General features: G+C 40.3%; 1 protein-coding gene across 9 annotated transcripts in view; it reads right to left on the bottom strand.

Annotated features, from left to right (window-relative positions):
• Positions 1-17,060, bottom strand: part of SMYD3 (SET and MYND domain containing 3) — a 349,559-nt gene that overhangs the window by 171,928 nt on the left and 160,571 nt on the right. For 7 of the 9 annotated variants that reach the window (XR_008329628.1, XM_053382716.1, XM_053382712.1 and 4 more), the window contains exon 6: positions 5,737-5,775. The exons of the other annotated variants lie outside the window; for them this stretch is intronic. Coding sequence is in view for 6 of the 7 variants with exons in the window: in XM_053382716.1 (XP_053238691.1) it covers positions 5,737-5,775 (39 nt within the window). In the remaining variant the exon portion in view is untranslated. The remainder of the gene's footprint in view (positions 1-5,736; positions 5,776-17,060) is intronic. 9 annotated transcript variants of the gene reach the window in all.

Consider the following 17,060-nt stretch of genomic DNA (forward strand, 5'->3'; position numbering starts at 1 on the left):
TTGTTTTACTCCTAGGGAGTAAACAACATTGTTTTTATTTGCAGCACAGTCTGCCTCAGCCAGCAAAACACATCTGTCCAGCCTTGAATACTGTGCCCCTTGACTTTTGTAGGGAGCAACATTTATTGTTCCACATCAAGCGCCAAAATATATTGGGCCAGCCTGCTTTTTGCCTGGAGTTAAGACAGTCTTGCTCTAGTCTGTAACCTCAATTTATTGCCACCAAAGGTGGTGATAACCACTAGCTTAGTTGGCTTTCAAGGGGCCACTCCTTTTCTCTGTCCTAAATCTCCAAAGTATAATTGCCAGGTATACATTACAGCTGTCCTGCATGCCCACAAACTGCTTAAGACATATTTTAGAAAGTTTACTTACTTCAATGAAGAGTTTAAATCCAATAACCCAAAAGGAAAAAGTGTAGCTTAGTTCCTATGCATTTCATACTAGTCTCAGCTCTTTAAAAAGCTACTGGAGTCCAGAATTCAGGTCCAGGGTTTACAGCATCCAGGATCATTATAGGAGTTCTGTGAACCACAATAAGATGATGTGCCATGATTTACAATGTTGAAACATTTGCACTGTTTCGAAGTCTATTTTATCAAAGTTAGTTATTTTCCTTTGACAAGGGAAGAGACCTTACATTTCTTGGATTTTAGCATGATTCCAACTGTGTGTGTGTGTTTTTTTATAAAGAATGGCTCTGCTGGAATCTTGCATGATGCTCATTTACATTTATTTTGGTCACGAAAAATTGAGGATATTGTGCACTTTTCAGAAATACTATCTGTCAGCCTGAGGCAAATTTATTTGCTAGACACTGACAGGCAGACAAACAGAAGTTCAAAAAGTTGACTTCCTTAGCCAGTAAATATCAATCAGTGTTATTCAAATCAATAGCTTATGCTCTGGCATTATCTTCATCTCCTGCTGAATTTGCTGAGGCACATGTTGTGAAATGCATCACTAAGTGGTTGCATTATCTTATTACTTTTTGCGAGAAGATAATTTTTGCATTATCTATATTCTGCTGTAGCCTGTGGCTAATACAGAAATAAAACTGAGTGGAAATTAAACAAACACAATCTGAAGATGGGCCTTGAGCAGGGATTTGGAGTAACCTGTCATCAGTATGCTGATAACACTTAATTCTATCTCTCCATTCCATCTGAATTAGGAGAGGCATTTCAGATGCTTGACCATTGAATGAAGGCAGTAATGGGCTGCATGTGAACCAATGAAATGAAACTGAATCCAGACAAGGCGCTATGTACTGTGTGTTGCTGGTTCTCAAGTCTGAGAAGCAGGGAGAGGGCCAGTTCTTGGCAGGATTGCACTCCCCAGGAGGAAGAGATGTGTAGCTTGGAGGTACTTTTTGATCTATTTATGGTGCTAGAAGCACAGGTAACCTTAGTAAGCTATGAATGCCTATGGCTAGTTCAACAGCTACAAGTCTTCCAAAATAGGGATAGCTTGGCCACAGTGATGCCCATTCTGGTAACAACCAGACTGGACTATTGCAATATTCTTTATGTGGGTCTACCTATGAAATAGCTCAGAAGCTGCAATTAGTGTAGAATGCAGCAGCGAGGCTGTTGATGGTTATATTTGGACAGCTACATATTAACAGGTCGGATTTCCAATTTGCTACCAAACCCAAATTAAGCTGTTATGGCAGGTTGGGGAAATGGAACTTGAATGGGGAGGAACAGAATAGAATTCCCAGTGAAAGAATCAGCATTCCACTTATGGTCAGAGCAGTGAAGGCTGGAGAGAAAACTTAGCTAACAGAACAGTATTGGACAGGAAATAAGAAGCTGGGCTACAAGTCATGAAGCTCATTGTCTCATTTGTAATAAAAAAAATTAGGAAATTATTATGAGTAATTGGATGGTCTCATGGATGCCAACGTGAGCTCTTTGGATGAAGGGTGGTGGGATCTAATTGTACAAGAGTCTTCTGCAGATGGGCTGGTTAGATAAATGAGGGCTATTCCCACTATATGTCAGTCTATTTTGTTTGCTCTTCCAAATGGCTTTAGCATGGGAGAAACAAATACCACACTTTGCATATTCCAAGGCTGAGCAATGAAAATGCGGTCAAGTCTGAGCCTTGGTCTCACTATTGGACTGGATTGATCATACATTTTTAGAAAAGAGAACAAGCCAAAGCAGAATTTATTTATTTTTAAGGTGAAAATAAAGAACACAAAAGTATCATGTGGTTAAATGTTTACGGGGAAATAATGATTATTTCAGACATGCTTAAAATTACCCTGTGGCTGTTGAGGATCTCTTATGCTGTGCTTTGATGGGTGAAGCATAATAATGACAAGTAGTTCAGCAGACAGTCGTGCATGTTTTGCAGAATTATATTCCCCATCTTGTCTTTTTAATTTATATGCAAGGTACTTGCTAGTCCATGGAGAGAATCTTTTCAAGAATAACTACTCAGTATTTTTGTACTGCATTGATGAGATGCTTCCAAAATGTACAAAGCATCAAGGTAAAGTATCTGTAAAGCCTTTGCAAACCTAACAGCATATTTTAATATGCAGTGAATTCTCCAATTTGCTTCTACAAAGCACAATTATAATCTAAGCAATGCTGAATACTACAACTCTACTACTGTTTATCAGAAAGACACTGAGTGAAAAAAGGCCAGGAAAGTATGATTTACATGCAGGATATCAAAAAAAGATCTCTGTCTCAGTGCAAATTTTATAAATAGATTGAGGAGAACAATATTATGGTCTTCCTGGAAAATGCCTTTTAATACAGTACTGGGTTAATTTTCCATTCAGATATTTCAGCTCTGCTTCAGTTACACAAAAACTTTTCACACTACCTTTTAAAATAAAATTATGAAAATAATCATGTACCTAAATAAAAAGTGTTTTAGCAAAATGTTAAAAAATAATTTTAAAATTTGTTCCTTAAACATTTTTTTTCTCAGGCGAATGTTCTTTTCTCCACTCTCAGAACTATGTTCACAATGTGGATGGAACATAGTGAGACTTACGCACAAGGGATGCATTTTACAGTATATGTAACACCAAACCTTGGTTTACTGCTATGTGGACATGCTGCCATGAGCCCAATCAAAGCATCAGGCTTGCATCTCCTTCCCTACAAAGTAGTTGGGAAGAGGACTTCTTGGGAGATTAGTTTCACTTTCAAAGAATGTCACCTGGGTGAGTTGTACAAACTACAAATCTGGCTCACAAGAAACTGACAAATTTCAAAACGAGACAACTTTGCCACAAGATTCTTTGCTAGTTTTGATGCGTAAGACTACTTACCCCTCTGAAAATTCATTAATTTTGAATGGGAACACATAGGAAAGGTATTGATTTGTAAATCTGGATTATTGATAACTAAGATATGCATGTCTATTGTGCGCTACGTAAAATAATAATTTTCAGTTATGGGTATTTCCATATCAACGGATGCTGAAACAGAACACAGACTTGTGCAAAATAAACCAATTGCAGTGAAATGGAAAATACCAGACGAAAGTGCAAATGAGTATCATAATGCTTTAAGACATCTTTCTATATTTCTAGGAAGCACTAGGAACTGCCAGTCTGGGAGCATCCCTTTATAGCTTTCTTGAAATCACATGGAGCAGGACTGGAATTTGATGGCAGATAATAACGGAGCCCTGCTAAAGTGCAAAGCAAGTATCCAGGCAAGAGACTGTTTTTGACATAAAGTATTCTTTTAAGACTTTTCCAGTTATGTGATCAAACCTGCCACAAAGCATGTATGGTGCAGCATATTCTAGTACAATGATTTTATGAATGCTATTGTCATATTAGCTTTTCAAGGAAGACTGAATTCAGAAGGGAAGGGGTTACTAAGTCTGTGATGTGAGCAAAAATTATTAAAAGAGTGAAGGAAGCAAGGATAAGCTGGTTTTATTATTATTAATTTAATACTTTCATAATCTGCCTGATTTACTGAGGCAAGGCATGACTTAGCATGATATGATCCTATGTAATAAGTTTTATGGAATCATTCAGCTTGGGGGTTTTGCTGTTATAACTGCACACATCCCGGCTGCACCAAATAGATGATGAAATCAGGGACTTAGCTCTCTATGCCCATGTAGGAAACGGAGAGCCAGAACAAAGGCATACTTGTCACTCTTAAAACGGGTACGGAAAATCCCACGGAGCAAACATACATACATAGGGGAAAACTGGGGTTTTCTAAAATACAACATTAGGGGTGTATTATAAACAAAACAGTATGAGTCTTCATATGTAATGTGACTACAAGATGTTATCTTGACAAAAACAATACAGATGCAATGTACTGTTCTTCACACTGTTTTTTTAAAAAACAACACTAAGCTCCATTTTGTGTCATTTGAACTGATCTGTATTCTCTGTTAGAATTCTCAAGTTTACATGAGCTAAATTGCTAAGAGCACTAGCCTATTTTAGCCAGTCAGAAAGGCCACTGAAAAACAAGCAAGACTGCACTATAATAATACAGGAGGATATGACAGACCATGAAAGCTAATCCATATGAAAAGGAGGAGGAAAGATTTTTGACTCTCACTTCTAAGAGCTAAAACAGATGAGTAGAGGTCCCCGGCCATACCATTTCAGATAGCAGATGAGAAAACCAATGTTTGACTGCTGCTCTGTACGAAATGTTTCCAATACACATGAAGCTAGTACATAAGGAAGGTTCTAGTCTAAAGTGTTAGAGCTCAGATACATTTTTCTGAACATCTAGCTCTTTTAAGCTCTAAAAAAAACAGGGAAGCAGAAAGGGCCACAAGTGAGTGGTGCTTCCTCTTTCTCAATGGAAAATGAAGGCTACAAGATGAAATGGAAACCCATCCAGGTTAATATGCCGCCTCCAAGTCAGGATCTTACATTGTAGCATCCTCAGAGGTTAATCTACACAAGTCAAATCATGATATGCCTTATGGTTCCAACATAGCCTACTTCAGGTTGCTGCACATTCTGCAAAACATCTGGCATGTGACTGCTTGTAAACCAGGTTTGTTCACAATATACATATACTTTTCCTACGATTACAATATTACTATGCATATGCATATAAAAGCTAAGCTATGTGGCAGCATTTGAGACAAATCAACATGGAGTGCATGGGGTTGTGTAATGGGTTAAACATGCTATCAAATAAGCGCATACTACTGAACTGTTCAACAAACTCAAGGACAACACTGTTTCATTAATTCTTGGCATGTATAAAAATATGCAGATGCTATACAGGTAGTGAGCATAATTAAGCCTGTGACATTAATGTGCCTTTCATAATTAGCAATTGAGCAATAAAGTAATAGACATAAGTTAATGCTGATAAGGACAAAGTAATGCACACATGAAAAAATAATCCTAGCAGCAAATACACATTTTTGGTTACTCCGGGGTGGGACAGGCATGGAATATAATTACAAATGAGTTGAAAAGTCAGGAAAGATGTTATAATTTGGAAACTGAAAGAAAATACCATGCTGATAAATACTAATATAGAAAAAGTACGAAAGAAATTGTACTCTGATGCAAATAAAACGGGATGCTTAATTAAGTTGTGAGAACATGAGAAGAGAAGGAAGAGCGCCAGAAGAGAGTGATATGAACGTCTCAGCATGAACAGCAAACAAATTTTGGGGTGGAAGAATAAAGCATTCCTAGTACCACTGAAATCAATCCATCTTAATTTCTATTGACTTCAATCAAACGTAAGCACACTTAACTTTTTCCCACTGCGAACTCCTAAGGAAAAAATGAAGAACCTAGAGATGAAAAGAAAACAAAATCACATGTAAAATATATGCTCAGAGACTTTCTTTCACCTAACCATAAAAAATAGACTTCTTTCATTCTGCAATTACCGCTTGCCAAAAGCAAGGGTATGCCCATAATAATTAGAAAATTATTTCAAGTAAGGCTACATATTAAAATAGCAAGTGGCATTATATTTTCTCTAAGGGCCTCAAAAATGAAATGAAGTCAATGGTGGAAGAAATAATACTAATAGTAGTAGTAGTAGTTTGGATAGCCTCTCCAACGGAATGTGGAGAACCATGTTGTTGAGTCAATACAGTATGTCGAGAAAATCAGATATATTTGAGGGTCTTGCTATTCTGTCAACGTTCTGTGCGTAACCCACCAGATGCTGCTACCATGCAAGCCTCATTAAAATTAATGGGAGTCACTCAGGAGCAGCGCTCAGTGGATTTCTCCCTCCAACACTTCGTTATTGCTATTGCTATGATGCATATCACTGCTTTATGGCATTCTCTGTGAATTTAACGTTTTTAAAATAGAATCTCTATAAAAATTATCTAATATTTTCAATCCACGGCAAAGGAAGAACAAGGGCATAGTGAGTGAGAAAAAGGTGTGAGAGAAATAAAACTGCAGGTAATTAACAGTGATTCATGGCTTTACTCAGTCACAGGCTGTGTCAAAAATGGGAAGGAGATAAAGCCTGAAAACTACACAACCACTCCCAGAGTTGGGGGGGGCAGTGGATTAGTTATTCGGTCCAGCATCCTATTAATACTTCAGAGGTGTAGCATCTTAAGCTGAAATCAGGAGGGACTGAACAGTTTAGCACATCAGAAGTTATAAGATAAAAGAAGCAGTGTGGGGGCTATTTCACTTGTGCAAATGGTTTCCAAATGATCCTTCTCAGCCATCCCCAATACACATGCGCTTAGTGTGTACTGGTGCTCCACAAATATACTATCCATAGGATAGCATCTTGAACTGTTGTCAGCAAAACTAAAACTTTTTAAAAAATAACACTTCTAGGGTTTTCTTTCAATACATGTAACTTTGAACGAGGCTTGCCTTCTTTCAGTTATCCATAGGAAAATGCCCAGAAGTTCTCATGAAATTACTGTACATTGCAGAAAGACTGAGACAGGGAAGCAAATCTTGTTCTCCTTGAGAATAGTCAGTTTCTGCCTTTTATCTACAAGCGAGTTTTCCCTAATTATGTAGGTACTTCAAAAAACTATACCATAGAACTATTGGGGTATATTCTCAGTTAACTTGCAAAGTTGACTGGAAACTTTGACATAGTAAACTTACCACAACTGAGCCCCCAAAGGAGGAAACAGCTACTCACCTGTAAAGAATAAAACACCCATTAGATACATTACTCCCCACAAATGGAGTAAAAAGTAATGCTTTCTAAGGAGATGAGTTGGGGGGTGGTGAACAGCTTGAAATTAGTGACTACATTTCAGCATAGTGTTATGTTGATTTTTCCATTGAAATCAATGGAGTTAACTACAGATATCTATCAATGGTTTTAAGCACCCCAAATCTGGTGCTAGATTATGGCCATTATATCAATAGCACAGTCCTATGAACGGGTATGAATTGTCTTGGGAGACAATGGAGGAGTGTGCCTTTGGGGGTAAAGTAAAAACCACTGGAGAGCTACAGCACCTGCTGTGGCTGTAGAGACCAATACGGGAGATACATGTTTTGTTGCAGCTGGGGCAGATGAAGGCATCTGGTTGTGCAAGTCTTCTGCACCCATGGTAGCAACAAAAGAGCTTCATTTAGGCTGCTGAAATGAAGAAAGCTTGGAAAAGTGGGGGACAAGGATGTTGGTGTGGCCGAACTCTGAGCTCAGATCTCACCTGAGCATAAGATTCTTACGCTTAGCGTGTGCTCAAACACCTTCTTGTGCCCCACAAAGCACTATTTTTGCACCTCATAAGGCAATGGGTCTTGGGGTTCTATACTAAAAACCAAAGCAGATCCCCTGAACTATTGCTCATCACTGCTGTAAGTAACAAGGTACTTGACTTGGACATTCTCACCCATTATGTCAGCTCCTTCCTCCCACAGAGGCACATAAAGTAAACAGAACACATGACTTATGGGGAGCCATGGCAAAAATGGCTGGGTATTTCAGAGTTAAAGGCCCAGCAGGAAATCAGAATCTCTTATCTGGAGTAATTTAAAGAGACCCTTGGTTTCCTGCCTGTCTGGATCACATATGCTCTTTTATGGGGGGACAAGCTTTTAAAAAGAAGAGTCTCATTTCTTCTGAAGGATTAACATAGGGATCTTTTCAGGAGGCTGGAAAGCGAAGCCTTAGAGATATGAAAAATGTTTTTATAGACTATGCTTTGCTATATCCACTCTCCAGCTAACCAGAGACTCAACTCTTCCCCATCTCTCTTTAGAAAATTTTGCAAACAAACCTAAGTCCCCCAAGAGGGTTTCCTTTTCATAGTTTGAAATTTTTGCTGAATTTTCTACAGCTCTCTAGACTCCAGCCCTGCCTCAGGCAAATTCATTCTTCCTTGTGTGATGAATGGCATAAAGGATGTTTGCTTTCTCATTCACAAAAGTACCCTCTGCAATTGAAGTCTCATTGATTTGCCACGCACACACCTTTTACAAAATGCACCATTTTATGGGTGAAACAGATGCACATTTATCTGTAGAACATTTAAAAATAAATTCAAATATGAAGTTTGAAAGGTAAACACTTTTAAGGAATAGTTTTCAACTGGTTTCTTAAAAAGCTGCTTTTAAAATACAGACTAACTACAGAAAGAAGTTTAGCCATGCTTGCAAGGCACATGGCACATTAATGAAAGCTGCATTTACCCTGCTTTGGTTTTGATGGGCCTCATCGCACTCATAAATGTTCGCGGCTTTATGCAGACCTATTAAGCCTCTGTTGCTCAGCAAGCAAAGGGACTCAAATTGGACCATGACTAAGGTTGGCAAGGGGCAATCCTTGTGTAGACATGGCCAACATTACACCCATCTACCCATACCTTCTTGGTGGTTCACATTCACATGGATAGATCTGAAACAATCGAAGTTGCAATAATGTCTTGAACATTATAAATTGCTTTAATGTGGGGCCTAGCTATAGAGAAACAATGGCACTGAAATCTTTATATGATATTATTCTGAATTAAAAACTAGGCTGCAAATATAGTTTAAAGACAGGTTTAAAAAAGCATACTGGGCAATTACAACAAACAAAACATTTTTATAAAAAAAAGTCCAGTTGCTGTATTCCAAAAATTGAAAACAATCACGGATAAGGAGCAGCCAATTTGCAGAGTACGTAGGGTATTTTTAAGAAATGGTGTGAAGCAATATTGTTTGTATCTCTTGTTTTGATAAAATAATATTAGAACAACATACAGAGCAAATCCAACAATATCATATTGAATTTCAATGTTTTACCAGCACTCAAGAGAAAACACTGAATGAAAACATTGCTATAGAGAAGATTAAATCAATAACACCTTCTTTTAAAAATGGAAAACCACTTAGTCTTGGTGGTATACAATTGATTATTACAGAACATTTTCACTCAGCTCAGCTTTTTTTTTAACAAGTGCCCATCAGTTTGACAGGTAGTGTTTATGAGGTTAATTCAACCTGCCCCGCCCAAGTCAAGCTGCACTGGGGAAAGTAGGGTACCTCTTGAAAGCAAAGTTACCGTACTTCAACAGACCAGCTTGGCATATTGCATATAGAGGTGACACCTCGTCGAGCTTGCCTGGAATGACTCTTGCTTTCCCTGATCCAGATCACACTTTGCCTTCCAGCACCACTAGCAGTAGCAAATCTGCCTCTCGAACTGCAGAGAAGAGTTGAATAAAGCAAGGAAGAATAGCAGAGGGCAAAGTATATTCATTTCCAGGGACTGGGTGAAAACTATTGATAAAAAGATGCCTCTCTTGAGCTTGGCAAACAAGGAAATACACTCAAGTCTTAAATTAGTAATACAAGTCATTTCACTGTATGATTTTTTTAAAAAATGGGAATAACTTCAATGGAAGCAGGGGCAGAGTTCAATTTCAAGGTATCCCAGTGGAATCATTTTTAATGGGTTTCACCCAACAAGCACTGAACTAGAAACTGAGAGCCCAGGATCTCTCTTTTCTTGATATGTCCATGGGAGGGGTACTTCATACAAATTTACAAATCTTATATTTTGCAATTTGCCTGATCCAAAGCCATGAATCTAAAGATCTGTACACTGAATAATTTTATAAATCTCAGGAGAAGCAGTGCTAACTGCAGAGGTATGTGCTCAAAATATCTAACATTGTCTTCTATAAATCAGTAACAGGTAGGTAGCCGTGTTGGTCTGCCGTAGTCAAAACAAAATAAAAAATAAAAAAGATCCTTCCAGACCAACTAAGTTTGTTATTGGTAAAGAAGTGTGCATGCACACAAAAGCTTATACCAATATCAAACTTAGTTGGTTTCTAAGGTGCTACTGGAAGGAATTTTTAAATAAATCAGTAAAACACTGGAAATGCCAGTGTAATTAAAAACAGCATTATGTTAAACATGCATAGAAACAATATCCCTTCCACCATGATTAACAGTACAGGTATTCACTATGATTGCTATATGCAACCTCCTGGTACAAAGGCACTATGTCTCTGCATAATCAGTTGCTGGGGAGTAACAACAGGAGAGGGCTACTGCTCAAGTTTCAGCCCTGCTAGTGAGCTTCTGGTGTGTCCAGCTGGACACTGTAGGAAACGGTGCTTGAACTGCAGGTCAGAGGAGCCCTTAGGAGCACAGGAAGATTCCCTCTACCCAGTCAGACCATTGGTCCATCTAGCTCAGTATTGTTCACACAGTGACTGGCAGTGGCTCTCTAGGGTTTGAGGCAGGCGGTCTCCCAGCCCTACCTGAAGACACCAGGGATTGAACCTGGAACCTTTCAAGTGCAAAGCAGATACTCTACCACCCTCTCCATTTGTGCTGTTTTTAGAAGGCTGGGCAGGGCCCATACAATCTGGCAAGTCAGGGTAGTAAATAATGGGATTTCAGCAAGTGGCCCTTGTCTCCCTGGTTAGAGCGGTGCTGTAGGAGAGAGGCAGAAGGCAGTTTTGCTGAAGGCTGATATTCTGCTGGTACAGTGGAAATATCTTGTGATCTCCATCAGTGAAAAGTTGCCCAGACTGGGGGAAAGGCAGTAGATGTGGAAGACTTACCGTATTTATTGTAAGACTCACTTTTTCCCTCCTAAAAAGTAAGACAAAATGTGTGTGCTTCTTATGGAGCGAATGCAGGCTGCGCAGCTATCCCAGAAGCCAGAACAGCAAGAGGGATTGCTGCTTTCACTGTGCAGTGATCCCTCTTGCTGTTCTGGCTTCTGAGATTCAGGAATTTTTTTTCTTGTTTTTCTCCTCCAAAAACTAGGTGCGTCTTGTGGTCTGGTGTGTCTTATGGAGCGAAAAATACGGTAATATCAGACAATGGCACTGGTCTGATCCCCTAGTACAGGAATGGGAGAACCTGTGCACCTCCAGAAATTATTGGGCTATAATTCCCACCATCCTTGACAATCGGTCATGACAGTTGAAGCCGATGGGAACTGTAGTCCAGCTGCATCCAGAAGGCCCTGGTACCACATGACCTCCCAGGCCAGGAGGACTGTGCGACTGCATCAGCAGGAATGGCCCAGGCGAGTTCAGAAAGTCAGCAACTGATTTGCCGGACTCCAATTTGAGTTCCACAGAATCAGACAACCTGATGGAAGTTCAAAGATTTAATCTCCAAATACGTTTTCCTATTTAGTATGCTGGATACTTATGATATAAGAGTCTTGAAGCAGAGGGCTGTTTCCCAGATCCACTCATGCAACAACCCGGCCCTCTGTGATTAATCTGCCACTCATCCAGAAACTGTTATTTTAACTAATAAAGAGATCCAATCTTGAAGAGATTATCATTTCCGATGCCTGGCTATAGCTAAAAGAACTCCATGCATACATTTGCAAGATGAATAAACATGCTGGCGCTGGCTATCAAACAGCTAGAGCAACTAATAATGGTTGGCGATATGGATGCGGCAATTGATTGCATGGGTAAGGGTAGATGAACTTGATTTATTTTTCTTAGCAGTTGCGTTGCTAATCCAGGGGCTTGCTTCATGTTATCCCTCCTCCTTTTGTTATTTCCAATAGAATTAATTAATTATTTCAGCTTCCTGTTTATGCAGCAGCAATTCCAAAAAGAGAAGAGCCCAGAGATGACAGTTCTTGCTTGAAGACCTTCTCGAGAGAAGCACAGGAACAGTGAAGGTGTGACATACCTTACCATTCTGTTTGCTAGGAAGCTGACCCTCAAAATCAATTGCGATGTGCAGTGTAAGAGCACCCCAGAGACAAAATGAAAAATAGATGCAATGGGACTATATACAGACATATAGAACTCGATAAGTGAACCCACTGTACAACTGCACACGTCATGTTTTGTTCTGAGTGAGGGCAAAACCAGTATTCTTGCAGAACTGGCTATGCGTAACACTGATTGGTTGACACCCACTTGTCCCACTCCAAGCACTTTTTCAACATTATAAAACTGTATTCTGCTTTAAGAAGAGGTAGATATATCAGTAAATGTGCATTCAGTACTTTCAAAGGAAGACCAGAACGCAGCCCACTCAAGCATAGGTGGCCTTCTCCAGCACTGCACTCCCAGTTATGATTGCCCCCCACTGCAGGGGGAGGGCTAATATAAAGGCAATTCTATTTGGAAAGGGATAGAGCTGATTCCTAGAGAGACCACAGAAACTGCTAGAGAACAATCCAGCAAATTGTTGAGCAAATTATATAAATCATAATCTGGCCAGGATGGCAACAGGGTGGATCATCTACAACTGATGAAAGTGAGCAGTTATGTCATTTAATGGTGGTGTGTGTGTGTCAGATTTTCTGGGCTGGGGAAACATAAGCTGAATTTCAGGGAAATGAGATGGTGATGTTTTGCTATTGATGCTGTGTTAAAGCATGGCTGTTCCGCAGTAAGTGCCCAGTGTGGAGGCAGCCCAAGTCCAAATCAATTTATTATCCTTTCACATCCAGTCTGCTCCTAGCAAGAGTTCCTATTTTTACTCCTTTTTTTACTCCTTAGCATTCTCAAGTATAAACATACACAATGTATCAACCAATCTCCATTCAGTTTTGGTAAATTTTTATATTTTATGGAAGTAACAGGATATTTTCCCAGCTTGATTATTCCCAGTTATGCAAATATGAGTTCACCACACAAGAATTTTAGCATGTTTCCGAAAGAAAGAAGAAATTGCACCAATGTATATTCCCTTGTAAATTATGCTGTCAAAGCTCTGAAACTGTAGGTCTTGCAATTAAAAACATATTTCCCCTTTCTGAGCTATAATCCAAGATGATATCTTGTCAGACAGTCAGCTGGCAACCGTATTGCTTGTCTGTGTTTTACAGTTATTTCCACTTTCCAGATACTTGGAACCACTCCCAAACCTGTCATATAGAAAGTGTGGATATGTGCTTGGCATTTTGCATCCTTTCACAGCCGTTGTAACATACCGCTTGTTATCTTCCTCCTGTTCTGCCATTGAGGACTTAGTGGATCGTTCTTTGTCTAGCTCCTCCCCTTTGACTTTACCACCCTGGGTGACCCTGCTGGGAGTACAAAACTCCTGACAGCTTCGTTCACAAGGGTCATAGGAATGTGCAAGCCCACTCACCACAACAAGGTGATGATCCAGCGAGTGAGCTTTCAGACAACACTCACCTTGTAACTGTGCATTGCCACAGCGCAATCAGAAGCAAGTCTTAAGTTCACGTGTGCCACCTACCAACCAGCCACCACACTGATTATTAACATGATATATCCCATTATCAAGAATCCCATAGGATGTGGCAGCAGTGTCTTAAACTATACTAAGAAAGCTACGTACCTTTCAGGGAAGGATGGCTCTTTAAAAATCCCAAACCGTGTCAGACTTTATACATTCTACAGGCAACTCCCCATTTGTGTGTGATCAGCACCTGTGCGGCTGCCAACGTGTGCACTGTTTTCAGAACTGCAATGGGGCAGAGGTGGAATGGGGCGGGCTAACGCGTGTCCCACTGATGCACACAGTAAATGGGGAGTTGCCTATACGAAAAATGTTAAAATTCACTTAGGAAGAATTCACATCCTAGGACAGTACTATAAGATCCAATCATATATGTCACATTTCAGTTCTGCTGGGATGCTTGGCTGGTAGTTTCAACCTTAAGGGAAATCCCAGGTATCAAACATATAGCAGAAGGTCTTCTTGGCAATTGCACCTCATAATCCCTCTAGAAGTTAAGAGTGGCATTAACACTGTAAACCAGGAGTGGGGAACCTTTGGTCCACCAGATGTCGCTGAACTACAATACCCATCAGCTCTAGCAAGCACACCGATTATACAGCTTTTAGACACCTGCCATGTTTGGACAGGTCTTTCCAGGCTGCAATATTGGTGAGTGTGGTGGACCAATCAATGGACTATTGATATTATGTGGTGCATTATTAGTGTGTTTTATGTATTCGTTCGGTGTAATCTTACCCGAGGTCTTCTGATGACAGGTGTGAAATAGGTTTTTTTTTAAATAAATAACCAATTTCATTAAAGACAGGTAGACAACTGCAGGCATAGGTGTCCACAGATAATCCAACCTCTACATATTCAGCCATAGTGAGATCACTCGACATTCTTTTCATGCTAAAGTTGGCAGCTAATTGAATTCAGTCTGTATGTCTAGGGAAAGTTATTTTTAGTGTAAAACTCGTGGCGCGCAAAGGATCCTTAAAACAATGTCCCTGCGTATTGCAATGAGCTTTTTTTTTGGAGGGGGGGCGGTTAATAAATCAAAACTAAGGCTTTCAAGGTAGCACTTTAGATAGTTAGGTTCAGTTGCTGTTAAACTAACTGCCCATGTCTTATCTTCATTTACTAGCCACCTGTCTAAAACGAAACCACCTTAAGAACTGTAGCTTAATATATAGAATGAAATAAAAACATCAGTGGTATTGAACAGTGTCTAATATAAGTGTCCAGTGTGATTTATTTCTCTCCTCAGTGCCTAAGGGAGGGCAGTAGAGGTCAGGTAGTCTTTGATAATGGTCTGAAGAAGGCTGAGAATTACTTTCACAGTGCAAGAAAGTCAGCCTTGGTGTCTTTTGTGCCAGGAAGAAAAACCTCACTGCTTTTGCCGACATAGCAAGTCAAGGAAGATTACTTGAAAAAGTATATTGAAAAGACTTTGTGAAACTGACATTAGTTTGGTAATTCCTACCCATAGACAAGGATTATGCATGTGTATCAGATCTTAGGAGCACAAAACATGCTACACTTCCCATAACAAAGTAAGTTGCTTATTGACTTCCCCAAAGCTCATTATGGCCAAATGTTGTTAACGTTTTGCATGCATGCATATATGTTCTTATCAGGAATGGAAAATACAAGCATGCTTTGTAAGGCAAAGGCAAAATGAATGTTTGCACTACAGGAGCAGCCAGCCTAAGGGTGGATGTCAATGTAACGCTAAGTGGAATAAGAACAACATGGTATGCTCACACAACAGGACTTTCTCCCGTCCCCTCGCCTACCTGTCAGAAAGTGTATGCCAAGTCCAAAGTCCAGTGGTCAATCCACACAAGCATAGTCCAAAGCCAGGATACACAGTCCAGGGTCAATCCAAGTAGCCAAGTCTGAGGTCCAGCAGTTAGGTTACAGCCCAGAGTCAAGCCCAAAGCACAGTCCCATAGAGGTCCAAGGGCAACCAAGTCAAGATCCACCAACATGGGCAGTTGAGCAGACACAGCACCTCAGCTCTGCTTCCCTTTTGTACTTGATTGCAGCATCTGGGCTTGATGAGGCAGGTGACCCTCACTTGTCCTGAGCCTAATCCACTTGAGGAATCACATCCCTCCTCCCAGAGCTAGCAAGCCCCACCTGGCCGTTAGGGAGCTGGGCTGTGGGCCTATGAGGTGGGCAACAACCAAAGTCTATGGGCTAGGCAAATGTTCACATCCAAAGCAGTCTTTTGGCAAGCTTTTCCTTTATTTAAAATGTTCATATGTCACATTTAGTGGTTAAAACCCTTCCAGGGTGGCTCACTATAACATGTGTTAACAGACCATTCTGCCTGGAGCTTATGGTAGCCCAAGGCATCTGGAGGGCCTGAGGTTGGGGAAGACTACACCAAAGTAATCACTAACAGAACAAGCCATAATACTCAAAAACAAACAAAACAAACATTAAAAATTGAGCTCTGTAGAATAAATAACTTCCAATAAATAAATACAGATCAATTCAATTCAACAACACAGTAAAACCTATTTAAGCTACAGAACAAACACGTCTGTGGGTTCTCCTAAAGGCCTGAAGTGATGGTGCCTAATATCTCCCAGTTGGCAACACATTCCACAAACATACAGGGCTGCCAGAAAGCTGCAACCAAGCAAAATAAATGCACCCAATTCCTAATGAGGCATGAAGGCCACTGAGTGATATTGAGCAAATTGCTAGCTCTGTTTTCCTCCTTTCTATCCAAAACGCAACTCCAACTTCCAGTTGCCTCAGGAAGCAGAAGTGGAGGGAAGCACACTCCATGCCCAGGGACCAAGGGTCTCTGGGAGGACACACGCCATGCCTTCCAAGATGAATACCACAGCAGGTGTGTGGCACCAGCCATCAACCAGACAAGTAGCAGTTGCAGCCTGGAGCTTGTTCCCACTCCTTTCCAGAAAGAATGCTTTGCCACAAGTAACGGTGTGCATACTCTGTCAATGTTGAGATGAATGAGGGCTGATGGGTCGATTGCAGCATCTCTCTTGAAGCAAGGGAATATCAGCCTGGAGCCCTGGACCCAACTGGATACAGATCCCTACTTACAACTTACCTCTTCACCCTGGCATCATCAAACTAATTTTCCTCCTCTGCTTCTTCCCGCCATTCCTCCTTCACACTTGTGTGTCTTGTCTTTTTTAGATAAGCCTGAAGGCAGGGTGTGACCCATATATTAATAAGCATGGTGCTGTAGTGTCCAGTTCAAGGGCTGCTCTCCAGCAGAGATACAACAGAGCAGGACTCCATCCTGTTACATGGTGTGTAGCAAGCGCATGACAAAGAACAGCAGAAAGCAGTGAATCTTTGTTGCTTGCCCATTTGTGTTAGGAAAATATTTATTGTGAAGAAGTAAGGCTCTCAGTACTGATGTGACTGTTTGGGAAATATACACCATATTATATTCAGTCAGAGA

The sequence above is a fragment of the Podarcis raffonei genome, chromosome 3 (assembly GCF_027172205.1).
Source record: "Podarcis raffonei isolate rPodRaf1 chromosome 3, rPodRaf1.pri, whole genome shotgun sequence".
NCBI classification, from domain to species: domain Eukaryota; kingdom Metazoa; phylum Chordata; class Lepidosauria; order Squamata; family Lacertidae; genus Podarcis; species Podarcis raffonei.